The sequence below is a fragment of the Triturus cristatus genome, chromosome 6, assembly GCF_964204655.1.
Source record: "Triturus cristatus chromosome 6, aTriCri1.1, whole genome shotgun sequence".
In the NCBI taxonomy this organism is placed as follows: Eukaryota; Metazoa; Chordata; class Amphibia; order Caudata; family Salamandridae; genus Triturus; species Triturus cristatus.
The window spans coordinates 155630585-155649501 of record NC_140589.1 but is presented as its reverse complement, the minus strand read 5'-3'; the positions used below and the strand labels follow the sequence as shown (position 1 = coordinate 155649501).

General features: G+C 44.4%; 1 protein-coding gene across 1 annotated transcript in view; it reads right to left on the bottom strand.

The window, feature by feature from the left end:
• H3-3A (H3.3 histone A) overlaps positions 1–18472 on the bottom strand; it is a 35726-nt gene extending 17254 nt beyond the window's left edge. Inside the window, exons 1-3 of the mRNA XM_085610408.1 lie at positions 18410–18472; positions 16598–16752; positions 10977–11130 (exon numbers count right to left, since the gene is read on the bottom strand). Coding sequence (XP_085466534.1) covers positions 10977–11130; positions 16598–16725 — 282 coding nt within the window. The 5' untranslated portion in view covers positions 16726–16752; positions 18410–18472. The remainder of the gene's footprint in view (positions 1–10976; positions 11131–16597; positions 16753–18409) is intronic.
• Positions 18473–18917: the final 445 nt, after the last annotated feature.

Sequence of the window (18917 nt, the reverse complement as noted above, 5' to 3'; positions counted from 1 at the left end):
TTCAATCATTGAGTAAGGGTCTGACCCAAAGCCTACTCTTAGTTTATGCGCTGGAAACATCAAGGCTGCTTACATACAGCTAAAGCTTACTGTAGCGGAGACCGACAGAAACTCAGTGGCTATTAACTAGCAGATGGACAATTGGCATTATTAAAATTGTCACTTATAGGTAGCCCACGTGATAAATGCTCCTGCTCCTTACTTTCACAGCCTTCGTCATGGTCAGGAAAATAAACAAAATCATAGGTCACGAGTTACAATGACCGCATTGTAGAATTTAAAAGACAAGGAGAAACAAATTGGGGACGGTCATCAAGAAAGATCACACTGCACATTTTGATTATACAGTTCAACACATGTCAAGCAAGTGGCGAAACTGAAAGGCTGAACCGGAAATATTTACCCAGAATAGCTTCATGTGCATAACCAGCAGGCAAACCAAGCACACCCAAGTCAAGTCAAAAGATACTTTATTTCGAATTTAGTATATAAATTCATAAAAAGTCACATACATACAAAGTAAAAATACACCAGCCAAATTTTTTAAAAAAAGGTAAAGTTCCTTTGACAAGTTTAACAATCCATATCCGCTCTTGATTTCAACATAGATTTTAAAAAACGGACAATAAAATATATACAATCCATATGCAAAAGTTGTAAAAACATTAAAGCAGGTTTAACTTGGGTATAGTTCATTTTCTTTAAGATTGGTATCAGATAGGTTTTCCTTGGAACTAAGTAAAATTTACAAAAAAACATAAAATGTTCTAGGTTTTGTGGGGAGTGACCATCACAACCACATACCGGTAACATCTGTCCCACATACCACCTTTTAGTGGCCAGACCTAAAGTGGGTTATGTGTTGCATCTAAACCTAGTTAATAAATTTTTTTCGTGGGATGTGAGAGTAGACATTAAATAAGGCTCAGCAGTAGGGGTAGTTATTAAGGTGAGATATGACCGGACGGACACTGGGTTTAGCAAGCTCAATCCCTTCTCTTTCTTGCATCCTATAGTTCAAGAAGAGGGTTTTGACCAATGGGATATCCTTTTTAAGGATCTCTTCAGGCTTGGTGAATAGAGAACCCCTACCAATTAGTTCAAAACCCCTTTTGATGTGAGTGAACCTAGGGATTCGTGCCTTGTTCTCTAGAGCCAGGCAGTCCCTAAGTATATCTTATGTCAAGGGTATGTCCGGGTTGAGCCAGCACTGTAGCCAAAAAGTCATGGGGTTCATCGCTATCTGGTCGGCTATGTAAGGTACTCCCAGTTCTTCATGGGCACCAAGTTAGGAGTACTCTGCGGGACACATAGAAGTCTTTTTAAGAACTTATTTTCCTCGACCTGTAATGATTTTGTCACATCACGTCCCCACAGCTCACTACCATAAGATGCTATGGCAATACGTTTTGCTCTATAGACCTGAAGCATAGCCCCAGTCGGCTTCTTCCCTATTTTGGAAGCAAAATTAAAGATTGCAGTGTTTGCCCGAGCCATTTCCCCCCTTTTTTTGTGCATCACGGCATCCCACTTAAGTTTGTCATCAAATAAAACTCCTAAGTAAGAGAACAACTTGGTGCTGGGGATTAAATCTCCCCCTGTTTTAAATAAAAATGTCCTACTAGAGCGTTTGCCCAAGCTCATAGTATATGACTTTGTACTATTGATTTTTAGATCTAGCTTAGCCATAAATCCATAAAAGGAATTTAACAAAGTCTGAAGCCCAATTTCAGTTCTAGCCAACAGTACAGCATCATCCGCGTATAGCAGAACGGGAATACCCCGTCAGCTATACGCGGGAAATCTGCACCGGTCTCTTAACAGGGTCCTCTCAAGGTCATTGATGTAAAAATTAAATAAAAACGGAGCCATGATGCATCCCTGCCTAACACCTTTTTTGATAAAAAAGTCATTCGTGATTTTCAAATCTTTACCATACCTAACGTTTGCTCGGGTTGAAGAGTGTAAATCCCGTAGGAAATTGATCAACCCCGCATCTACCCCACTCACCTCCATGGCCTGCCAAAGCTTTGACCTGTTGACACAATCAAAAGCTGATGAGGTCCATGAAGGCGAGATGAATTGTGCCAGATTGCACCACGGTGTATTTGTTGAGCAGTAGGTACAGATTAAGGCACTGTGTGATGGTGGAACACCCTGCATGGAAACCATACTGACAATCTGTCAAAATCTTATTATCAACTGCCCATTCCTTCAGCCTATTTAAAATAGCCCGCCCCATTACCTTCACGACCGAATCAATAAGTGATATTGGTCTAAAGCAGCTAGTGTCATTTCTGTTGCCTTTCTTGAAGACCGGCACTATAGTTGACAGTGCCCAGCTATTCAAACAACCTTCTGTGGCAGCTGCGTTAAAAACCGAACAAAGAATGGGTGCCCAAAATTGGGGGTCTGACTTAAAAAGATCTGGGGGAATCCCATCGGGTCCCGGGGCTTTATTGCTTGTCAGACCCTTGATTCCATCTAGAATCTCCAGTTCAGTAAAGGTTATAGCTGGAACATCTCTACGACTCACTATACTGATATTAGATTCGAGCGGGCTGTCGAACAATGCTTTAAAATGATGGACCCAATTATCTTCACCAATGTGAGCCACCAAACCATCACCTCCCACCAGGTGGAATAAGGGACCGTTGACAACTTTCCAAAACCTGGCACTATCTTTTAGGGTGCTGCTGTCAACTAATTCTTCCCAGGCTTCTTCTTTTAAAGAAGCCCTACAGAAGGCTAAGGCGTCCTTATATGACCTTCTCAAGGTACGTACTGCCAAAGAATCTCTGGTTTTTTTTGCCAGTGCTTCTCTTAGCAGTTTGGCCGCTTTTGAACATTTATTATGGAACCATTTGGGGCCCTAATTAACAATATGTCCCGAGTTTGTTAACAATAGTTCAGATATTTTCACGGTTAAATTTGAAAAAGCGTCCAAGCCGCATTTTGCATTTAGTCCAGCGGTTGTACAGGTGACTATTTCTCCCACACAATGGGTCTTTACATTTTCATTAAAAGCACTGGGTGATACTTGGGTCCACCTTAGCCTCCTTTTCCCATCAGTAGTTCTTAAAACTCCTGAGACTGGTTTGTTACAGATGGGATCGGATAATATACCTCCAAGATAAACCGACAGCGGATTATGGTCGCTAAATTCATTTGTTAAAATAGAAAAGTCCCCTAAAAGGGGTACTAAGGATGATGAAATAAAAATATAATCAATAAAAGTGCCATTCCCTTTTCCTATGAAAGTAGGGATAGGAAACCATGTGGACGAACTCATATAGGACATGACTGACCCCATATCATTTTCGCACAGGAAATCATGGAGTTCCTCTCCATTCAATGTATGTTCGAAGTGTAAACCCGATATTAACGGGCAACCTAAGTTTGCTAGACAGGTGGTAGAAGGATTACCACATGGGTGTATATTAAAATCCCCAGTAATTATCAAACTGTGCAAGATATTGGCCATATGTTTTTTTGTAAATGTAGCCAAGGACTTAATGTTTCCTTCTTCTGCCTGAATAGATGGGGAGTTATAAAAGTTTATTATCCCCCATTCAGCTTGCCCCTTCCTAAGTGTATTTGCTAGGATTCCAGGGTAGGTATGATTGATCAAACGCACATCGCATTGGATATCTAGTGAGACATATGTTACAAGGCCTCCCTTAGGCCTGCCACTGGCCGAGGGGGAGGCCGTAACAAAAAAGGCCCTATAACCATCTAAATGATAGTTATTATCCATGTCCCACGTTTCTTGAAGACTTATGATCATGTACTGTTTGACAAACGCAATCCAACTTGGGTCGCTACTTTTCCTGGCCAACCCTGCGATGTTCCAAGATAGAATGTTATTTCTAGGGGTCAATGGGCTATCCGTAACAGTATCTTTACTGGGATCCTGTATGAGGATTTGAGAACTTATTTCACTTGTTACCTGGGGGGATAGTCAGTCACACTCATCAATATCTGATAATGGCAAAAATCTGTTCCTTAATTCCAATCCTAAAGGAAGAGGAGGATTAACCATATTCCTCGGGGGTTGAAAACGAGTAGGTGGTCGGTGGTAAAGATTCTGTCTCATAGTGTCCCTTGGATGTATATGATCTGTGCTGCTGGTGTCAGTTCTATACAGCCAAGGTTCTTGGGAGTAAAAGTAACTAAGGGACAGAATAACTATGTTAGAACCAGAGCCCGGATAACCCTTATGAAACTCCTGTAGAATTTTCGTAGCAGTGTGTGGGTTATCAAAATTCACAACAATACAGTCGCCATTATATGATTTGGTCCTTTTTCCAATCCATTTAGTTCTACGGGCCATTATTATGAATCTATTAACATCCTGTCCCCTATATAAATTAGTAAACCATTTATTCAATTTATTTTTAAGTTGCCCAAAGTCCTCTGTTACCCCGTCCTTCAGTTGGGGGACATTACTCTGGGAGATCAATCGAGTGGGTTTCCTGAAGGTGTTGATCGGAGGAAATCCGTTCCCGATTGATCGATGGTTTATCATTGGTACTATTGGGTTTTTTAGATTCCTGTGGCCCCTGGGTAAGTGTTGTTTCAGTTTGTGGGAGGGGCTGAACGACTATATTGGCCGAGGCCTCTCTTCTCAATGTTGTATCATCTTTATGTGCCTTAGAAGTACCACTTGACGACATTTCTATTGTGTTGTGATGTGACTAATCTAGTGTCAGATTTCCACCCACTATTCCTTTCTATTAGTGCTAATCTATCTTCTATACTTGTGAGCTTTTTTATGATCGTATCCAAGAGTTTTGTTAATAAAGTTTCGAACTTATCTAAGTTACACTCATGTACCTGGCCCTCAGCTAAAGCACTCTTAAATACCTGTCTCGCCCTAGTGCTATTAACACTATCAGTAGTATCTGGATTTTGGGCATTAACCGTTATCCCAACCTCGCTTTCTTGTACACCTACTAGCTTACAATCCCTTTTTCCCCTTCTTTCTAGGATTTATGACCTTAGCTGTTTTGTTTTTACCCTGTTTCCCCCTGGTAATCATCACTTTATCCACAGCCATTGGTTCCTCAACAGTAGGAATAGTCATCTCCTCAGGGAGCTGAGAAGTTGATATGTTAATGGGAGAACCTTCAATGACGCCTGGATCTGGTAATGAGAGAAATTCCGGTGTTACTGATAGCCTATTCCTGGAACTTTGGGGGTCCAGGGAAAGTCTGCGTTCAGTGTCCAGTACCTCTTGGGTCAGTACAGAGTTGGCCCTCGTTAAAAAAGCATCCAAGGTACCCACCACCCTATTACCCAAATTACCCTTGACTTTGTTCATTATCCGCAGGTTAGGGAGTTATTTCAATGAACAGGGCTTCCTAAGTGCAAAAACACCCCGGATGTTAACCAAAGGTTACAGCAAGTCTGGTAACAGTACAGTAGATCTTGTAAGTCCGCTTCGCTGTCCCAAAAAAAAAGGAAGACACCAGCCAAATGACGTGGCCCAGCCCAGCCTACTCCGGGCCCGTCCTTGGGCCGGGCTTCGCCCGGGCGGCGCCCACGCGCTGCGGAGCGCCTGTGGTGCTTTTATGCGAGCCAGGCACAGCCGATTGACATCAGCGGCATGCGCCCAGCACCGAGGATTCTGGGGATTGTAGTCCTGGCCGTTCCCCTCACGGCGTCGTCGGAGCTATTTGCCAGCTGGATTGACCCCCGCGATGGCCGTTCCCTTCACGGCAGGCGACGAAAGCAGGATAGCAGGTAAGTTCTCAGGTAGTGCGTCCTGCGCTGCGGAGCGCCTGTGGTGCTTTTATGCGAGCCAGGCACAGCAGATTGACATCAGCGGCGTGCGCCCAGCACCGAGGATTCTGGGGATTGTAGTCCTGGCCGTTCCCCTCACGGCGTCGTCAGACACCCTTCGTTTTCTTAGATCCAACTAGCTTGCACAAGTTATTTAAGGCAGAAGGGCTCAACCTAGGAGACCACATTTAGATGAAAATTGGTCCCATGATCATGAATACCACCCACGTTTACATATAACTTGAGATGGATTTGAATAATTAAACATCAACGGTCTTGACCACATCTAAAAATTATACCTTGCTGTGGTTAAATGGAATTAAAGGATTCCAATACATTAACTATGCTTGAATGTAGCCCATTTGACTGGCAAGCCTCTGTAGGTTAGAGCGATCTTGAAATCCCTTGCTGGCTTCCAGTGGAGACACAAAATCGAAGTCAAAATGGTAGGTACCATACACAAAGCCTAATTTTGGAACAGTCTGGGAAGTCCGCAGTTCCCTCTACAGCAGCTAGTATTTTTCCTTCAGCCACCTCGAATCTGAGGCATCCCATTTTCAAGTGTAGAGCAAAGTCTCTGGCCTTAAGACTCTAGAAACCCCCCAACTTGAAAGCAGAACCCATCCATCAGTGATTCAGAAATCACTGAAAAGGCTACATTTCCGTAAAGACTTCGAATGACAACCTGCTCCAAGGAAAACCTGACTAACACAGGATTGCGGATACTCGTTCTTTAGGTTTGTAGCAAACGTACTTTACCCTTGTATCTTCCAAAATCATCTATTAAATGACTGCAAGGTTGTGTTACAACCCTGTACAAAACCTGCAATGGTGAATAAATATCTAAACATTTAAGCAATGCCCAATCTTTTGGTGGTCAGCGTTAAAATGTTCTAAACCGTTTTCTCCAGCATCTGATTCCATTAGGAGCTGTATAGGACATCAATAGGCGATGCCAGTTGGTGAGTTTTTCCGCCTTTTTCTTCATCAAAGCGAGTAGTTACATTTTGGGATGTCGCTACCTGAATACAACTTCTACTCAAGCAGCTCCATGAGTGGGAACTGAAGGAAGAAAATCTTAAAGCAAACTCTCCTTCACAGAGCTAGTAATATCGATTGTCTTGATGATTTCAAATAGACTATCCGTGTCTGTATCTAGTGCTCATTTGAGCTCCCAAGTCCATTTATTTGATGGGCTAGGGCATGTTTAATGAGAAATAAAGAAAGCCAGTTATTCACCCACGATATCTGAGAACAAACCCGGCATGGTACTTGTGCTGGAACACAAATTCCTAGGCCTGGCTGCAAGGCTAAAAACCCAGTATATCATATTCCAATGGTTTAAGATGAAGTGTTTTCTATACAAATAGAAACAGTCTATATGTCCTCTGAATCCGCTGTAGTTATGTGGCATCAGTTGCTCCCTAAAAAAACAGGACGTCTTTGCCTATAGCACTTTGTCAGGGGTTCATGTAGGTAAGCCCAGCACACTAGAAGGGACTGCTCTCCAGTCATTTTTCAAGAGTCCTTCCATGCCCTTCAGACCCAGCAATGCTCTAGAGGTCCTACTCTAGAAATGCAGCATGACGACTCATGACCACTTCCACCTGGTCAGACCATTTCTCAAGCTCTTGCACTTTACAGTCCAATACTGCTGACCTAGTTTCCAACACTCTTACTTTTCTTTATGTTCGGCAGTCTGGCTTCAATCACTGATAATTCTCTCCATCCACTGCATGTTGTGTAAAGTGGTCTTCAGGGTGCCAACGAACATGTTGCCGATTTTCATATCACACTCGACGGTATCTTCTCCATTGGCAACTTGGATTCCTCGCTCTGCAGGGAGCGGTGTGAACAAACATTTCTTCTCCCTTTAATGTTTTTCTGCAATATGGTCTTCTGTATCCACAGTGCCATGTAGCCTCCAAAACCAATTTCCTCAGGGACTGCTGTCCCCATTTGTCCATCATGGGGTGGTCTTTCAGGCAGAAACTCTTCAGCACCCAAGCCCATTCAGGGTTCGAACCCACACCACGGCCTTTCGGCTGACCGGGGCTAAATTACCAGAGTTAGGGGCTATTTGCAACTGGAATCAACCCTATTAGGACTATGCAAAAATGGCCCAAGTACATCCCCTTTTGCACTAGACTATTTAGGGCAAGAGGCAATGGCCCTAGGCTTCTCAGGAAGGTTTTCTGGGTCACCTAGCTCAGCACTCAATCAACCAACAGACCGAATAATTTCAAAGGCATGCACATTGCTTGTCTTTTAAGCAAAGTATAATACTTTAAAATCACACAGCAATACTAAATACAGCACAATCCAATTAATAAAGAACAAGAGTACCCCTGGGTGTGGTACTCCTGTGGCTCTACACTCTACATTCATTTACTAGTCCCTCCCAGGTGGCCCCTCTCTGGTTGGTTCACTGTTTCTGGAAATCAAGTCACACATAAATTACGTTCAGGTACAGTCTTTACATTTCCCAGTCAAATGCGCACTCAAGAACGTTTTCAAGTCATACCCACTTCTGGTACATCAGTCTGCCCCTCTACTTCAATACAGATGGCGTTCCACACATCTTATGCAGGAGTCACAGTGAACAAGGACCTCCCAAGTGCACCAGCAAGGACAGGCAATGGCTGATTGAGTATATGCATCTGCCTGAGCCAGCCCTGCAATGTATGGCTCCTGTACAGACCCGGCCACAGCGGTTTCCTTGGATCGTCGCACTGTGCCCCCCACCTAGGTGGGAGGAATATGGTCAACTGCAATTACAGCTGGTCAGGCGTACGCTGATCATAGCAGTTGCGGTCCACAACCAATCCAACAGTAGATACAGCTTAAAGCAGGTCCAACCAGTAACCAGGGGTGAGTGACCGTGAAAACCCTGTCACACCAGTCAGTCCCAGCTTGCTCACAGGCAGTCAGCTTTTTTTCCCCCCCCCCAACTGTCCCGAGACTGCGCTCCAGACTCAGCCTATGGGTAGAGGGATTCTTTCACAGCAGGGGGCAGTCACCTGGAGCACCCACACAAGCATAATGAGGTGTGCGGTGTCTGCACCAGCTTATCAGCCCAACTGAAAGAGTAATCAGGGACAGAAAAGGGCAGACCCGACTTATACACTTCCTCACCTCACATAAGAGAAACTGCAGTCCCATCCTTCCAGTCCACTTAATGGCAGTGATCAGAAGACTAAGCAGCATCTTGCTAACAAAAGGCCTCATTGAATTTCTAAAGGTTGCACGGTCTCCATCCTCCTCATTTCAGTAAGTCTTTATCCTCCATCTTGTGCTGTGCCAGACCTAAGGTGTCGAAAATGGATACCCCTGGCTCCATAACTCTGGCTCACTCACACAAGTGTTCGATAAACATGTGTTACATGCACTGCACAAGCAGACCCACTCAACACATGGGATGCTAGGATAGGGTTCTGGGTATACACATAATAGTGTTTACTTTTACTTACATAAGTAGGGCCAGTAAGCCTCACTCCCAGTGACCAGTATTACAACAACAACAAAAAGTCTTCTTTTTAAAGCACAAGTATGCTGCCACCTCTTTATGAGAGAGAATATATAAATATCGTTGGACGCTCATGGCAGGGGAACTCACCCGATAGAAACATCCCAACAAAAGGAAATACGGAAACACTAAGTTTGGGTTCTTTAAGCATATGCAGGCACCTCAATGCCAAACATGACCATGCTTTGCAAGCTGAAAAGAAGTAAATACCAGATTAAGAGGAGTCGTCTACTTCATGCAATACACTTGAATAACTTACAACGTATAGTGGTTGACAAAAGTGCCAAGTGTATAGGAAGCAGAAGGAAGAAGTCTATCAAAATATACTGCCCAAGCAACATGTTAGTGTAGGTTAACAGCACAATAGAGGTTCACATTCAAAAGTGAAAAACGTATGTTTATACTCCCAGACCCTTTGCTCTCTCTACGTTTTACTACAACAAAAAGCTGAATTTAAGGGCCAACTTTATTTTCATTGATCCTTAAAAAACTAACACTACTCTTAGTTTTTTTCCTTAATCCCTACCATTAAAGCTAGAGAGCTCTGCACCTAATTGTGTGCATTTGTGGATTGGTGCTAAAGGTCAGTGTAAAAAAAAAAATATATATATATATATATATATATATACACACACACACACACACACACATATACGTTTTTGGATATATCCTGCTGTTCAGCGGAGAAACACATATTCATAAAAAACAAATATAGAAGATGGGGGCATATAGACTCGACGCCAAAACATTTGCTGAAAAGCCACTACGCATGACAGGATGCGATTAAGAGTGAGTTCTGGGGCGCAAGTCCAAAAAACTGATTTGTACAGGTCAAAGGTCAATCATTCCCAATGAACCAGCTGCACCCGACCTTTGACCCCGAGCAGCAGTCTGGGTGCAGGGCCTGCTGCACTGCTCCACCTTGGTTCACAGCCAGTGGCTTTTGCATTAGGGGGTTTGTTGGCCGCATGGCTGTCTTCACAGTGACGTATGAACCCTTATACATCACAGTAAAACAACCGTTCACATTACCAGATGAGGCCTGGGAGCCGGAAAGACAGCACACAATTTTAGGCCTCTAAAATGGAAACACACAACACAACAGGACACTGCATGACAGCAATGTTTTAATCGCCCTAAAAGAGTAACGCTGTCCTAAGATATCCCATCCTTTACTAGCACACACATTTTAAAAAATATAATCAGTCGAGTCACTATAAGCAACAGTGCAGTGGTTGTCCATTTTTGCACATTAAATCCCACATTCCACGGATGCCAAACAATGCTCAACTTTCATTTGCCAGTACAGCCACAGGAGCTTGAATACTGCTCCCACGCATGGTGCTTATCGGAATAGTAAAACAAAACATCTGTTTTGTTACCTTAAACTGTGTATAATCACAGTATCACCTCATCATAAGCACAATGTAAAATACATACATTGAAGAAGAAAACAAACGTATGTTTCCATGTCTGTAGTACCCACAGCAAAGCCAAATTACAATTCTGCAGATTAATCTAACACACGCATCAGCTCGCCTACAAGGGATACAATTTGAAAGACTGAAAAGTTTCGATGTAAAAATCACACTGGGACATAATCCACCTTAACTGGTCGGCAGACATGTTGCATCAGACGTCATACGCAGCAGTCCCTGAAAGTTACCTGCAAAGCACCGATGGCTGCACTCTGGAAACGCAGATCCGTCTTGAAATCCTGGGCGATTTCACGAACCAGGCGCTGGAAGGGCAGCTTGCGGATCAGAAGCTCAGTCGATTTTTGGTAACGCCTGATCTCTCGGAGGGCGACTGTACCTGGCCTAACAGAGTAGGGAGACAACAGTGAGTACAGAAACTAGTAAGGCAACTAAAAAAAAAAACACAGTGATAGCCAGTGAGCGGCGTGAAACACTTGGGTGAAGTGACAACAATGCGACCCCAAATTGTACCTCCTCCGACAGCGCTCAAGAACATGTGGACAATGATAACCTCGAGTCCTTAGAGGAATTGCCCACTGCAAAAGGTTTGCACCCGGTGGTACATTTTAACCCATATAAATGTAAAATTGTGTTATACACCCACCCATTAACCTGTAGCTGCTAGGAAGGTTGCAAAAAAACAAAAAAACAAAAAACAACAAGCATTGGAATAGCCAATAGGTCTCGCCTTTGGGACCTTATAAGTGCTTCATTATCCAGCACAATATCCTTGGTGCAACAACATCAAGTGTTGCATGGCTAGACACTTATAAAGGTCCCAAAGGCGAGACCTATTGGCTATGCCAATGCTTAGTTTGAGTGGCTCGTGCATGTATGTCACTGTGAGGTAGAGATGCGGAGAGTGCTTTTACAGGAGCCCCTGTGACATTGCGCCTCTTCAAAATGTATCTTGGGTCTGGTGTAATACTTCTAGCCCCTATTCCCGTCTTCTCGCACCCAATGCATCCTTAAATGTCCCTTGTACAGCCGGGGTTGACACTCCTATTACACCTGCCCTCCAGTGACACTTTACCTGTCACGGGTGGTGGTGGACAACGTGGCGGTGGACTTGCAGAGCAAGAGCCTATTATATCCGTTCATGTAGCGCACGCACAGCAATGAGGGCTCTGTACAGCCCAGTACTGCATTTAAAACATTTAAAGCACAATGCTCCGTTAATTTAAAAAAATACGTAGTTCCTGCAGTGAGAGTGGCTCACAAAGAAAAGAAACAAGCCACGGCATCGCTCTGGCTGATGTTTGGGAGGTGTATTCTGTGCAGAAAGGCACTCCGGCGCTCTAGTAAATAAATAAAAACATGCGCGGTACGCGAAAGTGAAAGCGACCGCATTTGGACCTGAAAGTGCACGCTGTGCTTAATGAGCCATGACAAGGGAGGAAAACCGCTCTCGCGGACCCTAGGCCAGGGCAGAGAGAAGGCGGGACATGCACCTGCCTTTGGCCATTTGCGTGCTGTCTCTCTTAGAAAGATTCTTGCAAAGGCCAATAAGTATAAGTATAAAGAAGCTTGTTAAATGCTCGAATGGCAGTGGCGTCTTGGCGCTGAAGTGTGAGAAAGAATAGCGGGTGAAGAAAACAAAAGCACACGCAAGAGCGTGTGTTACAAAGTTTAAAGCCCTTACTAAATGACTTGCAGAGTAGTGTATGCGCGCTGGCTCAGGCGAGACCTAAACATATTTCAAAAGCAGTTCCAAATCCAATAGGCCTGGCTTTAGCTGGCAGCCAACCTTGGAGCTTTGTCAATGCATAATCTAGCATGGTTTCTGTAAAACATTGTTGAGGAATTTGCCAGACCCTCATTAATACAAACAATTTTATTTTAAAACACATTGTCTAAACGGAAAAATGTTTTAAGACTCAAAAAGCATGTGTTGCCATCTCAGTTCCGGACACTGACAAGTACTTGATACAAATAACTCGACCCCAGTAAAGTACAAAGGAAAGTTAGAGGGTACTCCAATGTCCCAAAAAAAGTCTGCCTATTTGAAGACCACCTAATGTTCAGCTAACACGTCGAGAGGAAAAAAAAGCAACACAGCTTCAGTCCACCTTTAAAACTCTGGTGAAGTGAAGACTGTTCCTCCTCACCGAGTATCAAAGTATGCTGATGTTACACATAATGAACTAATCACTTAGACTACCGCACTAGAGAGATGTTCTAGTGTCAAAACTAAAACGTTTCCTTTAAAATGTCACTGCAGGCTGGCATAAGTGTATGGCCATGCTGATTCGGTTAGAACTTGTCAGTTTGTGTATGTTTGACCCATTTATTCCTGTATTTATTTTCAAGGCCTGGAAAAACCTTCATGCTTCAGCGTGAAGGAACGAGCAGGTTATTTGACAACAAGCACTGTATTTGTGGCGACACCCACCTACATTTCAAGAGTCGCTGGTGACTGAAACCTACTGCTCTGGGCTCTGAATACAGAGGTATGCGGAAAGGATTTCCCTACAGGGCTCACCAAGTCCAACCAGGACAGTGGATACTGCTACTGGAAATGCACCACATCAGAGGGTGGGAGGAGATGGGGCTCGAGGTTCCAATTCTAGCCTGGCTAGAGACTCAAAACTGACCGATTCTGGGCAAAATCACTTAGTCTTCCTGTGCCTACAGGTATGTAAACCTGGTGTCCTGCATTAATTTAATTAAGGCCATGCATGATCACGGGTAGATGAGCAAGTGAAGGCTCTAAAAGAACATAATCAGCATCAAACAGCTCACACGCCTGCTACCTAGAACTCATGCAATGTGACCTGAAAGAGGACATGAAGAGAGAGTGGAGAAAAACCACGAGGGCTGGAGCGGCTCACCAGCTGCTACAGCTCTAGAATCAGCAAGACTCAAGAAATGGGAGATGCTCAAATCCCACATCATTAGCTGTGCTGAGATACAGCATTTCTTAAAGTTATAAATTACTTCATGGGAGCAAGATCTTGCTGGATTAATACAATAGTGGCATCACCAGTTAGTGTATAGTAACAGACAACGGCGGACACAGTGACCGCACTATCCTATTGTGTACCCTTAGTATGAGGATCAGTAATTTGTATAGAAAGGGTGTGCATTGGCCACTCCAGCACCTGCCGTTGTTTGGTGCTAACTGCGGCGCAGAGAACTGCTGAATCCAAGGTTTGGAGTGGTGCACCACCAAAATTCAAACAAAGATGTTTTTTAATAAGTATTAAAGTCCTTTATTATATTATCAAACACAGTCCTTTATTACAAAAAGGTTTGATTTGCAGGAAATGGTCAGCCAACGCGTTTCGTTCATAACAATGAACTTCTTCAGGGCATAAAATGAAGTGTCGTCTCGTACGCAATATGCGCGTGTACGGTGGGCTGCCTGGGCCTCCTTGATATGGGCTTGCGGTCTTCGCGATACGATATCTGCTGCTTTCTGCTCCGTCCAGTCCCAGGCAGCCCACCGTACACGCTCCTATTGCGTACGAGACGACACTTATTCTTATGCCCTGAAGAAGTTCATTGTTATGAACGAAACGCGTTGGCTGACAATTTCCTGCTAATCAAACCTTTTTGTAATAAAAGACTGTTTGATAATATACTAAAGGACTTCAATACTTATTGAAAAACAACTTGGTTTGAACTTTGGTGGTGCACTACTCCAAACACTGGAAATAGTGACATCACCAATCTAAACACTAGCAGTCTAGGCTAAGAAAGTGCGGCTTAATCAGTAACACTTGTACGCGAGTGCCTGTTTGCACCAGACCTACTTCCAGTTTAACGTCCTCTATTTTGCAAGAGAGTGACGTCTAAAAGTATGAGGCAAAGACCGCTGGGCAACATTAAGTTGGGTAAATCTACTTAAGCATATTGTTGAGTTAAGTGCTATACGGTCTTTATTACTATTTTTTGTCTGGACGTGGTTAAAGAGTGGCTTTCAGTGCGTGGGGGAGGGGGCACTGCACAGATAAATATACAGGACAGGTGGGACATGTGCGCACATGTGATGGGAAACCATCCCAGCTGTCAATAGTTGCATTGTCTAGTTGGGTGTTCAACAAAGGTCTAGCAGCACTAACACTGTAAATACAGCTAGTTATGGTTGGCAGTAATCTGGAAAATACACACAAGAGTGTATGGACCAGGGGTCTCCAACCTTTTTTGTGTTAGGAGCCACTTATGTTGAATGAAAATCATCCCGAGCTACTGATATAATTAGGGTTATAATGGTGACCACATCAGACACAATAACATTAGTGGCCACCAGAAGTGATCATCTCAGTTCATCAAGCTTGGTTGCCAGGAGAGATGTAAAAAAAAAAAAAAAAGCTTCAATGTAGAATAGCAGTTCTACATGGATAATATAACGCAGCCATAGTTGCAGTGCCTCTGGTACCAAGGTCATAACAAATGCTAAATCTCCCCAACACCATGATTTATCACAGAGATATCAACTTTGATTATATTTAAATTGAAATTCAACCATTTTTCTCTAAACGTCAGTTTGAGTTCTTAGAATGCATGCATTTTAATCTGAACTATATGCTTTTCAATTTTGGTATATCTATTTATCAATTGAACCAAACAAAAGCTTCTAAATCCGTAAAACGGGCTGGACACAGGAGAACTACTTACAGGTAGCTGGAGAGCTACCAGCAAGTAGTTCACAAGCTACTCATTGGAGAAGACTGGTATAGACATTTGAGACAGTGTATTTTAATTAGCCGCTAATGATTTCGCCATAGGGCGACATACAAAATGTGTATTTAAAAAGGGGCAATAAAGTGACAAAGCTTACAAAAACGTAATAATTAGATCAGTATGCTTTTAGCACCTCACCTGTGGTTTAGATTGAATAGGGGTCCGAGCTGTGTGAAATGTGCGTTAGAATTCCACCGGATGTAGTGTGCCGATTTCGACAGAATATAGAAGTATCAGAAACAGCAGCTGTATAGAAGCATAACCCGTTTTCCTTCTCGGCTGCAATCTTCATTGCAAAGTGACCGAGCGTGGAACGCAGATGTGCCGAGCTTCAGCCGCCAGCGACCGCCCCCTGGCGGCGTCTGAGCGGCACTGCACCAGCCGGGCTACCCCAGATAGCCGCAGACGGCGGGAAGTAGCGGGCGTCGCTCCAGCGCGAGAAGGCACGGCAGCGCCGCGAGTCTGACGCGGCCTACAACGTAAACACCCGTGCGTGGGCGGGACTATGAGGGAGGGGGGACTGGAGGGAGGGAACGCCGGCGCGAACCCCCCTCCCTCTTCACGCGCTGTCGTTGGCGCTCAAACGGAAGCGGCGCGCAACCGCTGCCCCGTTCACAAACTGGCAAAGGGGTCAGGCGCCCCTAAATACAAGAAATGAAAATCGATATAATCGGTAATTGCTAAAACTGGTCTCACGTGAAGGTTAAAAACCAAGAACGGGGGGGATGGAAATCCTCGATTTAACTACATATGAACACATTTTGGGAAAAGTAATCTAGAAAATAATCCAGAAAATGGGCATTAACAGTTTAAAAAAAAAAATAATAAATAAACAAATATTTTTTAAAAATCCGCATGACAAAAAAAAAAAAAGCTAAAATATAAATTTTAAGAAGAAATTATATGTTAAAACATGTGTAGACACGTCAAAATAAAAATAACGCGGATGGTCAGTAATTGTGTATCGTCTCAAACGCATATTTCGCTATAATTGTGCCACTTACTAATTAAGAACATTGCGCTGAAAATTATAAAACAAAAAAAAAAAAAAAAAATCAAAAAAGAGTAATAATTTCGGGTGTAACTGCTGCTTCCCCCACCGCGGAGTTGCGGGCATTAGTACCTGTAACGATGCGGCTTCTTGACCCCGCCGGTAGAGGGCGCGCTCTTGCGGGCCGCCTTGGTGGCCAGCTGCTTGCGGGGCGCTTTGCCTCCGGTGGACTTGCGGGCGGTCTGCTTGGTACGAGCCATCTTTCTGAAAAGTCTCCGCTCTCAAACCTGAGGAGAAAAGGCGGAGCGGTGAGAAGCGGAGATAAAAAGGGCGGGGGCGGGGACGGGGGGGGCACCCTCGCTCACTCAGAATAAAAAGAAATTATGAATATAAACACATTAAAGAAAGAAGAGCTGCGGCTCGTCTGTAAATAGTCTGCTTTTAAACGGTGGCGCTGCCTGCTGCACTCCAGAGATAAAGCTTTCCCTCTCCCCTGATCTCATTGGCCGAAACACAGATCTGCAAATTAGCTATCTACAGGCAAAAGCCAAACAGCCAGAAAAACAAAACCCCCAAAACACGAAAACCTCCCCGTAGCTCCCCAGGGAAGGCTGGAGAGTCTGCCTGGCTGAATGGGGTGCATGCAGCAGTGTGGTGGAAGTGCCCGGTGTCTCACGTTACAGTAGGCACTGCTGTACCTCCCCCAGGCACTGGGCAGCAGAAGAGCCAACCTTAAACCATGCAGAACGGCATTTAAACAAAAACATTTTATTCCGCAATTCAAAAACACCAACGACTGGACGCCAACCTAATCTTCAACTCTCAATGTTCACCTTTCTGTAAGGCTGTCTGCTCTCTTTGCAAGCAGAGGACGCACACATGAATGTCTGTGCGCATGGCTACACCACATTGAAACCATAATGCAATAACATTCCTATCTCTTTTTTTAATCTATGCCCTACCCTGAAAAAATAATTTTGCAGCAAATACGCAAATCTCCATAGCCAAAAACACCAAGGGGGGGAGCATGCAGCATTCCCCCTCTAATTGTGCCTGGGTTTGTCCATGACATGCCTCTGGTCTATTGGGAAACAGTTGTTTTTGAAAATCAATAAAATAAATGGAGATTGACCACAGATCGATATTAGGGGTCTGACACCCCCTATATGTGCTCAGTTTAAGTTTTGCTGGGACCCCCTGAACATCTCCTGTAATTTTGGTGTCTCTTTCCAGAGCTGACTGAAGCTCACTGGCCTCTAGCACTGACATGTTCAGGCTCATGAAGAAGGGAGCACAATAGAAACATTTCTGCAAAAAAACATCAATATTAAGCTAAAATATATACACCTGGGACTTTCTACCCCCTAGTGAAGGGGGGCTCAGAAGTCACCATCCTCAAACACATTCTGTCACCTGAGGGATTCTGTCCAGCTGCCACCCTGTGCATTTCATACTAGCTGGGGAGGGAAAAAATATGGTCGGTGACCAGAGAAAAGAGACAAGATGGTGAAGCTTGGAACAACTGGGGAGCAGACGAAGAGAAAAAAACGAAGGCAGTTGGAAAGGGGGATGCAGTTTGCACCCTTTTTTCTGCACTTTTCCCCATCTAAAACCCAGTAGTCCACATCACACCTGAGAGCTGAGACCCCAGTGGCAACTATGGTGATGCTTTTGGGAGAAAGCATGCAGTTTTTGTGGGGTATTTTATCGAGTGAAAATCCAGGGGGTTCAGCATAAAAGGAAAACAGGCTCCTTGGTTGAACAGAGGGAGAGGCAGCGGGGTGGAAGGGTAACTCACACCAGCCCTTGGCTCCAAAAAGTTTGCTGCATGGGGTCGAGTACCCTCCGGTAACGTTTGCAGAGGCTCCTCCGTGCGGCCGTGCAAGCCCCCGGGGTCTGAACCCGCCATTTCGGGGGTATTTGGGGGCGGTAATGGCAACTTACCTTCCTCTCTGAGCCGGGCTGCGGGAGCACACACACAGGCTTCTTGCTGCTGGCTGCAAACACAATTGAAAGATGGCTGACACTGGGCTATCCCAGCGCCCTCGCCGGCCACGCCCCCTCCCGGCGCGCCGCAGCCAATCAGACACAATGGAGGGAAGGCTGGCTTCCCCGGTTCTGTATACAAACACAAAAGGACGTGAAGCCTCTGCAGAGGGGAAGCGGCGCGTGTGAATGGAAACACCGTACCGTGCTGAATACTATTTCCACCTTTCTGCCCTGGAAATACAGCGAAATGTGTATCTTCCGCCCTGCGGTACAAATGGGAACGGAAGAAGGCTTTTCCTTGCCATGTGGGGGTTTACAATCCCCCGAACTCAACTGTAAACTCCCTGTGGTTGCCAACTCTCACCAGGGTGCATGCTCCAAATGAAGGAATGTCTCATTGTTTTGGTTTTCTCGCAGCTAAGGTATCTTTCAATCCGATGGAAGTGAATTACAAAATGAAGTT